This window comes from Candoia aspera, chromosome 1, assembly GCF_035149785.1.
Source record: "Candoia aspera isolate rCanAsp1 chromosome 1, rCanAsp1.hap2, whole genome shotgun sequence".
Classification (NCBI taxonomy): Eukaryota; Metazoa; Chordata; class Lepidosauria; order Squamata; family Boidae; genus Candoia; species Candoia aspera.
This window is the reverse complement of record NC_086153.1, coordinates 341273900-341289079: the sequence shown is the minus strand read 5'-3', so window position 1 is coordinate 341289079 and position 15180 is coordinate 341273900. Positions and strand designations below refer to the sequence as shown.

General features: G+C 47.7%; 1 protein-coding gene across 1 annotated transcript; it reads left to right on the top strand.

Annotated features, from left to right (window-relative positions):
* The first annotated feature begins 1307 nt into the window (after positions 1-1307).
* LOC134487557 (vomeronasal type-2 receptor 26-like) lies at positions 1308-13005 on the top strand. The gene is made up of 7 exons (XM_063289420.1): positions 1308-1534; positions 2101-2392; positions 2891-3718; positions 5293-5511; positions 6033-6162; positions 7736-8605; positions 12698-13005. Exons 1-7 carry the CDS (start codon positions 1308-1310, stop codon positions 13003-13005), a joined length of 2874 nt encoding a protein of 957 aa, XP_063145490.1.
* The last annotated feature ends 2175 nt before the right edge of the window (positions 13006-15180 follow it).

The following is a 15180-nucleotide window of genomic DNA, read 5'->3' as shown; positions in this document are numbered from 1 at the left end:
CTTCCTGGCAGGAGGTGCCATCTGCTGCTCAGCCAGGAGCTGAGAGTCCAGGAAGTCCCCAGACTGTGCACCAGTCCTGAGTGTGGCAGTGCAAAGCCATGCAGGATCGAGGAGGGAAAGTCCCCCAGAACTGGGGACATCAAGCCCTGACAACCCCTTGATTTGCTAGGATTGCAGGTGACCTTCCTCCCCATCCAGATTACAACAGCCTCTAGGTGCTGGGGTGAGACCTGGTCAGCATTGCCTGATCGGCCAAGGGTTGATGTGTACAAATGTGTGGCCTAGTGATGATACCTGACCTTTAACTGACAAATGACCTACCCCAGTGGCCACGTGGAGACATGAAACAGGAGGGGAGAGAATGTCAAGCCTTGAGGGACCCCAAAAATCGTGTTTCAGGGTCACATGACACTGAATGGAATCAGCTGCAGAGAAAGAAGGAGAGCCATAAAGGACCATGTCCCCATCTCGGTCTATGCAGAGAGTCTGGAAGAATATCATGGTCGATGGCGTTCTTCCCCCACCAGCTAACAGCAGGCAAATTTCTTGGGCTCTGACCAGTTGTTAGGCAACACTCCTGCAGAGGTAAAATTGACCTGACACATTAAGAGACCCCCATGCCTCTTTATTTTTAAGGACTGTGGGGGAAATTGCCTTCTAATCTCATTGCTGTCATATGGCATAAATAAACCAAGTGTTCCATCCAAACAGCTGATTGCCACATTGCCCCTTAGCCCTCACTCTATCGGAACCAACTGTGGCCCAGGCCAGACTCCATCTTGGGTGCAGGTGCCCAGTTTCAGGCAGGCCGAATACCCCCCGGGACCCCGACTCCCAACTCCATCTGCTCCATGGGTCAACAACCAGAGACACCAACATGTTTTCCCCCTTCTGGCGTATGAAGAGAAACTATTGCTAAGTGGGTAGGATGTTATTCTTGCAATTATCAGAAGAACAGTAATTCTTAATCTATCACCCGTGGGATTCCGGGAAAATGTTCCCAAGATAAAACACACGAAGCTGAAGTAGCTCTGAGGTCTCCCAAGGGGCCGTGGACATGTCAGCTTAGCTTGTCTTGAAAAAAGGTCCTTCCTTGCAATCGATGAAACTTAGCTGGCCTCAACATTCCCTTGGCTGATAGATCAAACACAGGGAAGAGAAAGCACCCGTGATGTAGATGTGCTGGGGGGCCATCCAGGTGCCACACCCCGCGTCTTTCCTGCTAAAGCCCTGGTGAGAGGTGGGGGGGCACCTGCAGTTCAGCTTCTGAAGAACCATCGATTTTTGATCCAGGAGGGAAGGCGAGAATGATGAATGGGCTGCCTCTCCTGCTGCTGCTCCTCTTCTGGCTCCTGCCTCCAACGACTCATAAGATGACGCAAAGTGTGTGTGTGTTGAGGAACCCTTTGCAGACTCTGGAGGAGCATCACTGGCCTGGCGATCTCATTATCGGCGGGAATCTGCCCCTGCGGACAATTTTCGATGTCATGAGAAAATTTCACCAGGAGCCACCACTCACCCCAGTTTTAGCCACGTAAGATTCAGCTGGAGGGGAAAGGGGTAGAGGATCGTCTGTTCTGTTTAGGATTCAGGGACTCCTTTCAGACATTCTTCCTCAGCGACGTGCGCAACGTCCTGGTGCAGTTCAGGAGCCTTGGTGCTTTTCCCGATAAAGAGCCAAGCTCATTAAATGGGCTGGAATGTTCCTGTTTCCGAGGACCCTTCAGCAGGAAGATGATAGGCGGCATAAAAAGTGAGGAAGGGGGTAGGAGTTAGAAACTCTGCTGGCCTAGTGGAGAGGTTGGCTGCTAATATTCATTCGGACAGTAGAGATCACTCAGGTAAATGAGCCATGGCCGTTTAGGTTGTGGAACTTCTGAGCCCCAGTCTGGGTTTGCTACGATTTCAGTGGCAGTAATATCCACATAATATCCTTAATCCATTTTCTTTTGTCCAAAGACTCACAACAAATGGAGTCACCACCTCAAAGTCCAGGAGAACACACACACACACACACAGAGAGACACACACAAGGAAAGGCAAACGCCACCAGCACACACAAGCCTCCCTGTCATATTCCCAAATGCTTTCTCATTGTAGCATTACGCCCAGGAACTACCAGCTGTTTCTGGCCTTGGTACTTGCAGTAACGAAGATCAACAGGGATTTGGTTCTCCTCCCCAACGTCACACTCGGCTTCCGTATCTCTGACAACAGCCAGTCTGTGAGGAGGATCTCCTTGAACAGCCTCTCTCTGCTCTCGACACGAGGCCGAATGGTTCCAGGCTACAAATGTGACAGGAGGGACACTCTGCTCTCCGTCATTGGAGATCTCGTCCCCAAATCCTCAAGGCAGATGGCCTCCATCTTCGGCATCCTCAAGGTCCCACAGGTAAGGGGCCTCCATATGGAGCAGACACAGAAGAGAAGCGCACACAGAAGCCAAAGTTGAAGCCAAAGTTATTTGGGGGCACATCGGGAGTTTGTCATTTGGGGAACCCATGCCGTAGTTGAACTCATATTTATCTTTGTGTGTGAGGATAGTTTCTTTAGGCCCCACCCCAAAGAGGTAAAAGATAACATGTTTCTGAAATACTATCCGAGATGAATTCCTTCCTAAATGATTCTTTGTAAATATAGCCACCCTTCAGTCCGGTTTCTTGTCTGAATCAGACTGATGTTTTTTTCCCCTGGCTTCTCACGTGCCAGAATCAGCAATCGATGTCAGTGGTGGCTCTCCTTATGGAGGGAAGAAGCATTGCTGCTGCTCACAGTGAGTCAGCCTGACTGCTGGGCAATAAACCACAGGATGGTGACGCTTAACATCAGCATAAAATTTGACCTTGTTTTGAAAAGTTCATGTGTAAAACAAGGCTCTCCCTTTCTGCAGCTCGGATTTGACTTCGAGTTCACTCAGGGAGACAGAATAGTTTTTCCTTCCTTTTTCCGAATTAACTCCAATGAACTTCCTCAGTATGTGGGCTTAGTCCAGCTGCTCCTGCATTTCCAGTGGAACTGGGTTGGGCTTGTGGCCCCTGAGGATGACCGTGGAGAGCATTTCATCTCCTCCCTGAAGCCCATGCTCAAGCACAAGGAGATCTGCCTGGCCTTCACTGAAATGTTGAGAGTTAATAATCTTCATATGTTCACATTCCTTCTTCCCACAACTTGGTTTAAAGCTGAAGTGATTATTTTGTTTGGGGACTCCAGTAGTGTTACTATTATATACCTGGCTGTGGATCTTTATGAACGACAGACTAAGATTTCATTTGGAAAAGTCTGGATCCTGACTTCCCACTGGGATGGTAGCTTTATAGCATCTCAAGGAACAGTGCAAACTCTAAAGCCCTTCCATGGGGCTTTGCATTTCAGGGACCACACTGGGGATGTCCCAGAATTCAGGCACTTCCTCCTGTCTTTAGACCCCTTGAACGCCCAAGGAGACGCCTTTCTCCCTCCCTGGTGGGAAATGGTCTTTAGGTGCAGTTTCCTGAAATCAGGTGAAATCCCTCAAGAGGGGAAGAAACCATGTACAGGAATGGAGCGTTTGCAGAATCTGCCAGCTTGCGTGTTTGAAATGAGCATGATGGGTGAAAGTTACAGCATCTACAATGCCATTCATTCTGTGGCACACGCAGTACATGCAATGCATGGATCAGGAGAGCGGCCAACCCTGATGAGGCTTGGAAAGAGGATCTCCAATGTCCAGCCATGGCAGGTAATCTCTGGCTCTTTGTCCATTCTAAAGGTCTTTAGAGAGCCAGCTTCCCATGGGCGTTGCTTGATTGACTTACTGCAATTATCCCCTAAGATGATGGTCACCACAGGATGAGAAAAGCCAGGATGTCCCCTTTGTGATGGTCAGGCAGTTGCCTCAATTCCTCAGGGTTGATTTCTTTCAGCTTCTTGCCTGTTTGAAGAAGGTCCAGCTTAATGGCAGTGCTGGAAATGTAATCTCATTTTCAGAAAATGGACTGGGATCAGCTCACTATGATCTTCTCCACCTAAGTTGCCTTCAGCATGTAGCCTGAATCCAACCAGTGAAACCACACTAAGCTCGATTCATTTGAACTTGCTTTATTTTTCTGTGGCTTAACATACTGTGCGAACACAGACCATTTGTTTAGTACCCCATTTGTGGTATGGCTCAGCTTGTGTGAAAGGCGCCTCTGTGAATCTCAGCACACGCAGCAGAGCTCCAAGGCGAAGTGGCCCTCAAGTCCTCCTGCTCTGAGATTCCTCCGGCTGCTCTGCATCCAGGGCAGAACCTTGGATGTCTCTCGATTGTGGAGGGACCAAACAGGGCAGGCAGTGGCTCTGTTCAAGAGAGAAGATCCTATGTAAGTCAGGGACCCTGCTTGGCCCCTGGCCAGACGGGGCTGCTACATTCAGCCCTTTTTGAGTATCAGTGACCGAAAGTCAGCAGGGACACGTGGAGTCTAACCGGGTTCTTGCATAAGTTACCTACTCTTTCCTAAAATATAATTTGTCATCTATAAGACCATGGCCAAGATAAAGATTTGTCTCTAGCCAAGGATTACAACAGCCAAACTAAGCAATAACAATTGAGGTGTGGCATTAAGAGCTCTGTATGTAGGGATTATTCTATAAAACCTGGAGGTGAAGAAGCCATGACAGAAACACCCAATGACAGAATCCTTTTGCAATGTTCGGGTCAATCTCTCATGCTCTGTGGTAGTTTTCTTTGATTTCATGCTGCTCCTGATCACTCAGATATCCACCAAGCTAACATCTCCAGCTGTACAGACTTGCAATTATCTCCAAAGATGATGGTCACCATAGAGTGAAAGAAGCCACGATGTCTCATTGGTGATTTTCAGACAGTTACCTGAATTCCTCAGGGTCTCATTCCTCAGGGTCTATTTCAAGGAGGTCTGGTCCACTAAAAGAGCTAGAAATGTAATCTCATTTTCAGAAAATGGACTGGGATCACCTCGATATGATCTGTCATGTGATCTTTCTGTTAACAATCACGTTGCTTAGCAACGAAGTTTCCTGGTCCCAATTAGGGTCATTAAGTGAGGACTACCTGTAGCTGCCTTACATGCAGAATCCAAGTTCCTATCCCAGCACCAATTGGTTAGTGGGCAAAGCCACTGGTCTGAATTCCCCAGAAGCTCTTCCTGGTTGATGTTACAGGATGGCAAATCTGTTCTTCTAAAGATTTTCTGAAGATGGAAATGTGGAAATGAAGTAATGATGCATCCGTGATAGAAGCCATGATGTCTCATTTCTACTTCCCCCAGTCCCTAAGGGTCTCTTTTCTTCCAGATTCTTCCCTATTTGAAGAACGTCCGGTTCAACAACAGTGCTGGAAGTGAAGTCTCCTTCTCAGAAGATGGACTGGGATCAGCTCGTTATGATCTTCTCAACTGGCTTTTCCTGCCCAATCAATCTTTCGTCCCTGTGACAGTTGGCCAAATTGATCCTGGGGCTCCCCCAGCCCAGGATTTCGCCATTAACTCTGAGGCAATCATCTGGGCCACAAAGGTGGGGTATAAGGAAATGTTCTGAGTTCAGGGAGAGAGTCATTCTCTGCTGGAGATGCAGAATGTCATTCTAGCTGAGAAAAGGTCTATCAGATCAGAAGAGGTGACGGCCATGTGCTGAAGGACATGCTTTGCATGGAACACATTCAGGTTTGATTTGTGGCATGTCCAGGAAGGGTTGGGATTTGGAAAAACTCCTGCTGGAAGCCAAGGGTGCAAACAGAGCAGGGAACAGTGGTTTTGATGGGCAGTTCCCATTCAGTTGGATCCTCGGGATTCTTTGTCCTAGAAAGGCTGCAGCTGAATGTCACAGAAGTCCCAGTTCCTATCTCCGGCATCCATTGGTGGGTCAGGAATGTCACTGGCCTGAATTCCCCCAAAAGCTATTCCTGCTTTATGTTGGACCATGCTGAACCAGTTCTTTTGAAGACATTCTGAAGATGGAAATGGGAATGTGGAAATGAAAAAATGATGGATGTTCATCACTTAGGCCATCTCAAGCATTCTCCTTTTCTCTTTTAGAAGGTGCCCTTTGCCAGGTGTGGCATGAAGAGGTGCCGTGCGGGTGAGAGGAGAAATGTTCCAGAAGGCGAGCAGGTTTGCTGCTACCGATGTGACCCTTGTCCAGAAGGGACCATTTCTAATCAGACAGGTAGGGCACACCTGAGCAGCATCTTCCACTGCAGATCTTCCAGGATCAAGGAAGCCGTTCCATTGATTGAAATATGAAGTTTTGTCTGTCATTTCTGATCGATTCCAGATGCATCAAAGTGTTATTAGTTGTCAGAGAAAAGGTTTGGTACACAGACCTAAATTGTCCTGTTCCCGCAGTCGCCCTTTCTTACTCCTGAGAAAGGAGGACTGGCAGTCCTGCTCTCCTCAAACAATTTAATGCACTTGAAGGGAGTTTCAGGCCAGGAATCAGTGGGTTCCCCGCTGTCCTTTCCACCCCCACCCAGTGTCAGTTACAATGGGAGCACCAAATTCAGACCATTTTCCTCAAGGAGTGGAGTGGGGTGGGTGGGGGTTCAAGGCTCCATTATTGTTATTCACACTTTGCTGCTCTGTCAGGAATATTGATTTCTAAGGAAATTAGCAGGATTCCTGGTGACAGGTCTCTATATATTCTTGGGGTTCCGGTATAAAGTGAAATAGCCAGGTGCCCATTTGTCTCACAGCAAAAAGCAAAACATCAGATTTAAAAGCGAGTCAGAGCTCAAGAGATCCCTGTCTCTGACCGACTCATCCCCAGGCTCATCCTGAGCCAAGGATGATTTGCCTTTTTCTGGGCACCATAAGATGCCCAGAGGGTCCCTCCATCAATTTCTTTCTTCATGAGCTGGCCCATGAAGAAAAGCCCGCCCATCAGATTTCGCAGAGAAGGCATGCTGTGGGTACCATCAGCTAGGGATATGCATTTGATGGTCCCAGGAGAGGTGCCTTCTCTTCCATGGCCCCACCCTCTGGACTATCCTTCTCCCTGAGATTAGATCAGCTCCATCCCTTCTGTTATTCCAAAAGACCACCAAGACCCGGTTATGTGATCAGTCCTGGGTCTCCCAAGGAACTGGAGACTTGCTTAGATGGTTCCATTGTTGAGGGAGCCATTTTTATCATCCCTTCACTTATGGTATGTATTTTTGGCTTTTATGATATATATTAATATGGCTTTTATAATTTTATCTCTTGTTTTTATGTTGGCCATTGTATCTCATTGTTGTATGCCACCCAGAGAGACTCTTGGTGAGATGGGCAACTATATAAATTTCATTAATAAAATAAATAAATAAATAAATAAGGAAAGAAACATTCATCAGTCCTGAGACGTTTGGAGTGGGAGAGGTGCCTTCCCTTCCATGGGGCCCACCCTATGGAATATCCTTCCCCTTAAATTCATTCATTTCCATCCCTTCTGATGTTCTGAAAGGCTCTCAAGGCTTAACCAGAACAGGCCTGGGGCTCCCAGGGAACCGGAGACTTGCTTAGATGGTTCCATTGTTGGGGAGCCATTTTTATCTTCCCCTCATCTTTGGTTTTTATGATATGTATTAATATGGTCTTTATATTTTTATTGCTCTTTTTATATTGGCCATTTTTTATGTTGTATGCTGAGTCACTAAATCTGAAAAGAAACATCCATGTCACACCTGAGACTCTTGGAGGGGAAGAGATTGTGTGCACTGCATATGCACCTGGAAAACTTAGACAAAGCCTCTTGATTTCAGATGCAGCTCACTGTAACCCCTGCCCAGAAGACCAGTACCCCAACAAGGGCAAAGATCACTGCATTGCCAAGAAGATCCACTTCCTTTCCTATCAAGAGACCCTGGGATGCACTTTAGCTTCTCTCACCCTTTCACTCTCTGTGATCACGGTAGCAGTCCTGGCAATTTTCCTAAAACATTGTGATACACCAATCATCAAGGCCAGCAACCAAGATCTCACCTACATCCTCCTGGTCTCCCTCCTCCTCTGTTTCCTCTGCTCCTTCCTCTTCATCGGTCGACCCGGGAAGCTCACCTGTCTCTTCCGACAAAGTGCCTTTGCCATTCTCTTTTCCCTTGCGGTTTCCTCTGTGTTGGCAAAAACTGTCATGGTGGTTCTGGCCTTCATAGCCACCAAGCCAGGGAACAGGACAAGAAAACTCTTAGGAAAACCACTGACCAACTCCATTGTCTTCACCTGTCCCTTAGTCCAAGCAGTTCTTTGTGCCACCTGGCTGGTAACCTCTCCCCCGTTTCCCCACTTGGACTTCCACTCCTTGGTAGGAGAGACCATCTTGGAATGTAAGGAAGGCTCAGCTTCCATGTTTTACACTGTCCTCACCTACCTGGGTTTCCTGGCCCTCCTCAGTTTCACAGTAGCCTTTCTGGCTAGGAAACTGCCCGACAGCTTTAATGAGGCCAAGTTCATTACTTTTAGCATGCTGGTCTTTTGCAGCGTTTGGATCTCCTTCCTCCCCACCTACCTGAGCACCAAAGGGAAGTCCATGGTGGCCGTGGAGATCTTCTCCATCTTGGCCTCTGGATCCGGTCTCTTGGCTTGTATCTTTTTCCCCAAATGCTACATTATCCTATTGAGGCCTGATCTGAATTGTAGAGAAAATATAATAAGAAACAAGAATCTCTAACTAATGCAGGGATAGGCCATGTTTATATTTGTCTTTGAGGCATGTTTATAATAGCATAACATTTCTAAGAAATAAAGCAATGAAGGAGGAGTTTGTCCATTAAATAATTGCTTATCAAGTGCTGCGACTGATCACAATATACCTGTTGTCACCAACAATCACCCACCCTTGTGTTTTCCATGTATTCCAGTTGTCCCCACTGAGGCACAGCATCTGTGTGGAGATAACGCTTGGGGTTCAAGATGTGCATACTTTTTCAATGAGGACATTTTCCCATTTTATTCCTTTTAATGGAAATGTTTAAAATGTTACTGTTTCAAAGAGTTGGGTTCAGTATCATTGTTTTTAAGGATGTATTTTGTTTCCATAGACTCCTGAGGGTTTTTAGGACTCCCTTTTTACTATTCAATTTTTGAAAATGGTAGAGTTAAAATCCCCCCCAATGTCTGCTGTGCTGCCTCATTGAGTTTCCTGAGAGGGATGAGTGAACAATGCCAGAAGCTGTTCATCTCTGTGGTCTTTAATAAAGCTGATTCATTTTCTTGGAGAATCCTCCAGTTGACCGGAGGCCTTTCAGCACAGAGAGCGACCTTGAAGGACAGAGGGAAGTTTTGTTACCAAGGCAACAATCGGAGAGATGTGGCTTAAGCCCACTCCAAGAAACCAACGGGAGAAAACAATTCGGATGGGACCCCCCCCCCCAATTCACAGGAAGAGGAGCAGAGGGGGGAGGGAAGCACACTCAGACTTGGAAGCTGCTCTAAGGAAGGGAGTCACAGACCTGGATGGCTTTGGTGTCCCCATCTGCTCTGCCCTAGAGGGCTGGCATGTGGCCCAGCAAGATGGCAGCACTTAATTGGGGGGATGTGGAGCTCACCCTCTCCGCCCAAATGCCCCAGACAGGCAGACACAGCTGTGGAAAGGCCCCTCATATCACCAGGCCCCGAGCCAGGTAGGGCTTTACAGCTGACAACCAGCCCCGTGAATTGCACCGGGAAGCCGACTGGCAGCCCATGCAGCTTCCATAGCCACAGGGCACATGGGCACAGCAAGATGCACCTCTTTCTGCTTGTGCCGCTGCAGTTTGGACCAGCTGTAGATTCCTGACTTAGACCTGTCTCATCCCATGGTTTCCATAACCCCTCTGAATTCCATCCAAATGCATAGAAATGACCAGGGAACAAAACCCGATTAAGCACCAGGAGAGTCTTCTCCAGAGTAGAAAGTCTTTGCAAGTGGAACAGATTTCCTCAGCAGTAGGAGGAGGACCCTCCACCACTCGAGGTCTGGAAGCAAAGACGGGATGGTTAGGACCACTCTAGTTGCAAGATCCTGTGTGGCAGTAGGAGGATTGGGTGTCAGAACTGTCAGTCAAAGAGAGGCAACACCTCCTCCTTTAAATTAAGTTACGTTCCAGATGCAGTTAAGTTAACCAGCAACTTAACTGCATCTGGAAACCAACTGCTAGCTGGTGTAGAGGTACTGCATGTGCATAGCAAGGCTTGCCCATCACTCCTCCTGCAGCCAGATGCTGACCACATGGAGCTTCCAAGTGGTCCTCAAGGGCAGCCCCATGGAGAGCCCATTGCAGCAGTCCACCTGTGAAATGAGGGACTAGGAAGAGGGACTCTCAGTCCAGGAACAGGAGCAAGTATTGCAGATGCTGAGCTTGGCAGTGAACCATGGACCACCTCACACCTGCTACCTCCACCCATCCCACCCGATCAGGCAGAGAGGGCATGCTACGGGCCCTGTCCATGAGGGATTGCCAATTGGCAGGGTCCAGGAAGAGGGCCTTCTCTGCCGTGGCACCCGCCCTCTGGAACAAGCTGCCCCCTGGGGTGAGATAGGCCCCCACTCTCCCGGCCTTTTGGAAGGGAGTAAAAACTTGGTTATGCCACCCGGCCTGGGATGGGGGGAGTGACAGCTCCTCATGGGGGTGGTTGGCCCCATGAGGGTGCCATGAAAAGACCTCTATTCCATCTTGAATTGTATGTTTTATCCTTGATATTTATATTGTATTTATATGCTTTATATTGTTTTTATTTGTTGTAAGCCACCCAGAGTCGTCGTATGTGAGATGGGCGGCAAAGAAATTTAAGAAATAAACAAATAAATAAACTGTCTTGCCTGCAATGCCGCCTTTCCCACTCCACAGCAATTTAATAGAGGGTAGTTTCACGGCACAATTGATGGGTTCCCTACTAGCCTCCTGACTCCTACCTAACATACCACTAGGAAAACCAACTACTGATTGTTCCCCTGAATGAGGAGTGTGGCGTGGTTGGGCTTCAAGCCTTAATTTTAATTTTTTATCACATGTTGCTTCTGTCAGGAATATCAATCTCCAGGAAATTTTTATCTATTTATATTTCAAATTTCACCACCACCCATCTCACTCAAACAGCGACTCTTAGCGGTTTACAATAAAACTAGAAAAAATAAATCTTAAAATACAATAAAAACAATATTCTTAATTAAAAATATAAATAGAAAATCCAAGATTGAGATGGAAAAATTCTTAATTTAAATTCATTAAATTCATGGGAGCCTCTTCAAGGTGCTAAAAACCCCCAGGATTGATTACCCCTCCTCATGCCCTGAGCAAGATGGCAGAGCCAGGTCCTCACCCCTTTCCAAAAGGCTGGGAGAGTAGGGGCCTGCCTGACTTCTGGGGGAAGAGTGTTCCATAGGGCAGGGGCCACAGCAGAGCAGGCTCTCTTCCTGAGTCCTGCCAATTGACAATCTTTCATGGATGGTTCCATAACATGCCCTCTCTGCCTGAAAAGGTGGAATGGGTTGATGTAATGGGGGTGAGACGATCCCTCAGATAACCTGGACCCATGCCATCTAGGGCTTTAAAGGTGATTGCCAACACCTTGATTTGGATCTGGAGGCAAACTGGCACCCAATGCAGGTTCTGCAGCAAAGGTGTTACATGTGCGATCTTTAAGGCACCCCAAATTGCTCAGGTGACTGCATTTTGAACCAGCTGCAGCATCTGGATACTCTTCAAGGGTAGCCCCATCTAGAGAGCACTGCAGTAGTCTACTGTATACATGGCAGGCCCAGCCCAAGAACAACCAAGCATCGATCCAGTCAAACTTCAGTTCTTCATTTGCTCACACTGTATAGACAGAATCTTGCTAGACTAAAGCAGCTCTACAGAACATAAGGGGAAATCACCTGGGAAAGCCCTAGGGTGGGGCTATTCTGAATCTCTGGGTTTTCCCACAACTGCTCCTGGACTATGTTTTGTCTTATCTCTTTCCCTTTCCTGGAATGTGCTCCCTCCTTCCTGAGAACCAGCAGCACTGCCAAAACCCACCACAACACAGGAGATGACTGGGGCATGAGTGACTGACCAGAGGGCTTCCCGATCCAGGAAGGGGCACAACTGGTGCACAACACAAGTTCAGCAAAGGCCCTTCTGGCCATGACTGCCACCTGCTCTTTGAAACTGATCAACCTGTCAGAGATACAGGAGATCCACCTACCTATATCTGTTAAACCCTCCCTGAAAAAAATCTGGATGAGTGATGGGAAAAACTGATTTGAAACATAAAGCAGAGCAATTGAGCCAGAGAGTTCTGGCTGTTATTGTGCCTCTGAATCCTTCTTTCCTCCCTCCCTCCTGAAGCCAATTTCCCCATGAATCACTTTTCATCAGGCAAAGAGCCCCTTCCCTCTCCCACCTCCCTTCTCATTCTCTCTCTCTCTCTCTCTCTCTCTTTATACCAACTTAGCACATGCCAACAGATAATGAAGACGAACCCCAAAGAGCAGTGTTCCTGGGAAGGTTTTCCTCCATAGCAGACTCCATAGATCAATTTTAGAGCACAGACCATTTTCAGAACTCCCTAGATTAATCTTCTTCAACAAGGATGCTTTGTCCTTTTGGGGCACCAAAATTCGCACCGTAGGTCATTCCATCACCATCTGGGAGTTGGCTGCTGCAGAAAGGGAACAGTCATGTCACCCCTGAGACACCTGGCGGGAGGGAGCTTGCTCACAGCAGATACATCTGAAATGCTTAGACAAAGACTCCTGATTGCAGATGCAGCTCGCTGTGACCCCTGCCCAGAAGACCAGTACCTTCACAAGGGCAAAGATCACTGCATGGCCAAGAAGATCCACTTCCTTTCCTATCAAGAGACCCTGGGGTGCACTTTAGCTTCCCTCGCTCTTTCTCTCTCTGTGATCACTTCTGCAGTCCTGGCCATTTTCCTTAAGCATCGCGACACACCGATCGTCAAGGCCAACAACCGAGATCTCACCTACAGCCTCCTGGTCTCCCTCCTGCTCTGCCTCCTCTGCTCCTTCCTCTTCGTTGGTCGACCTGGGAAGCTCAGCTGTCTCCTCTGATGAACTGCCTTTGCCACTCTCTTTTCCCTGGCAGTTTCCTCTGTCTTGGCAAAAATTGTCATGGGGCCTGTTGTATAGCAGGGAGAGTCTTTGAAAGAAGGGTCACATTGCGTTGCAGTTCCAGTGGCATAGAAAATTCATCCAGAAATAATCAAGGAACATCAATGTTCTAAGCATACCTGTGCACATGGGCTCCTGGGCTTTGCAAAATTCTCTACTAGCTTTTTCACTCAAATCTTTCTCACTGTATATTTTTAATGCAAGAGTTCAAATGATGCACAGTGTTCCCTTCATTATGATTAGATAAACCTACTTCATTAATGAATAAGATCATGTGAGGTGAATATTAAGGGGTCTTCTCCTGTCCCTGCTGTTACTCATCCTGCCAGATTATTATGAGGATGGATGGATGGATGGATGGGAGTAAACGGCATCGTTGGCAAACTGTTCGGTATCGGGCGGAGAGGAAGGAAGACAACCTTGTGTGATAGTCTCTTGGATGTTTCATGTCCTTACAAGAATGCTTAGAGATGCATTGATTGGGGGAGAGGACCAACCCTGCAGCACCCCACGTATCAGAGCCCACCAGGCCGACCTCTCATCTCCCACCACCGTGGACTGAAACCGTCCCTGATGGAGCCGGTGCCCAGCAGGGTCTCCAACGCTTCTGGGTGGCCCGGTAAGACCCTGATTGATGGCAGGAACTCCACATGGATGAGGAGGAGGGTGATTTTGCTCTCCTGGGATTATTAATAAAAGACTAGCAAGCCTTACTTCCCCTGGGTGGATGTCCAGAGATCAACCCTCCCTACCCATAAAGAGGTTTGGGACCAGTCAAAACATCTTTATCCATCACACTCTGAATAACACAGCTGGGTCCCTTTAGAGCTGGAGCTTAGAGGAATGCTTATCCTGAAGGCTTAAAGCCCCAGTTGAGCCCTCTGAGGTCACCAGAGCATCACGTTCCCCGCAACACCCTCCGTTGGCTTGCTCGAGGAAGAAGGTCTCTTTCTCTGGCCAATGATGTGGCTGTTGGCCTTGCTTTGGACCTTGCCTGCAGCCGTCGAGATGGACCGGAGGCCAGACTGCTTGTGGAGGAGACCTTTCCAAGTGCCAGAAGACTATCACAGGCCTGGAGATCCCATTCTTGGTGGCAACCTCCCTCTCTCCATTACTGTGGTCCTGCAGCTTCCTTTACGTGAGCCTCCCCTGGACTGGGACGTCCTTTCCCTGTAAGTGTGTCCTTGACTGTCTTTTCTCTCAGGGCAACGTGGAAAGGGCAGGCTTGAAGATGGGGCAGACTTAAACCCCACCCAGCCTCTGTTGATCTACACCCTTCCTGATTAGGGGCCATTGATTCTCCTTGCTGATCCTCTAATCCCCTGCTCAAGTCCTCTGGCTCTTCCCTGGGGAAGAACAGCTTGTCACAAAAAGTCAGCCTTTTCTCTGTGTTCCTCAAGGCAGGGTACATGCTGCGGAGAAGCCAATTTTGGCTGAATTTGGGGGGCACTAATGCTAGGGTCCTCTCTCTTACGGCTGGGCTAAATTCATCTTCCCATCTCAATATTCCTTTGGCCTGTAAGACCGTGCTTCAGGGTCTCATTACATTCCATGTAGAGAAGGTCTTCCTTTTGTCCCACCGAGTCTGGCTCACCACCAATCTATGAGAATCCCCAGGCCAGCTCAGCTGATCTCACTCACTGCTGTAAGGAGAAACAGTTCCATGTTTCCAGGAATTAAACGTGCACTTCCTAACTGGGGGCCATCCAGATGTATCAATTTAACCACTGCAAGCCAGCAAAAGTCAAGCTGGCCAAGCATTCAATTTAACTCACTGCAATTCACTGAAATCTAATTGATTGGATTTATAAATCAACCCAATTCAAAATGACTCTGATGGTACGATAGGTGAAGGATGCCAGATTGGGAAATTTGCTTGAGAATGTAAAGCAGGACTTGTCAGTGTGCAAAGGCTGGATCTGATTAATAGTGACATGATCAAGCGATTGACAAGAACACTGTTTTCTGGCAGCAGTAAGATAAATCAACTAATTTGTATTTATCTGTTTTATGATTAACTCCTTGAATTTTGGTAATGCTTTCTTAACCAAATAAAAATCTCTCTCCTGCTCCTGTCTAATTTTTCTCCTCAAACCCTTGCAACGAAGACCTATT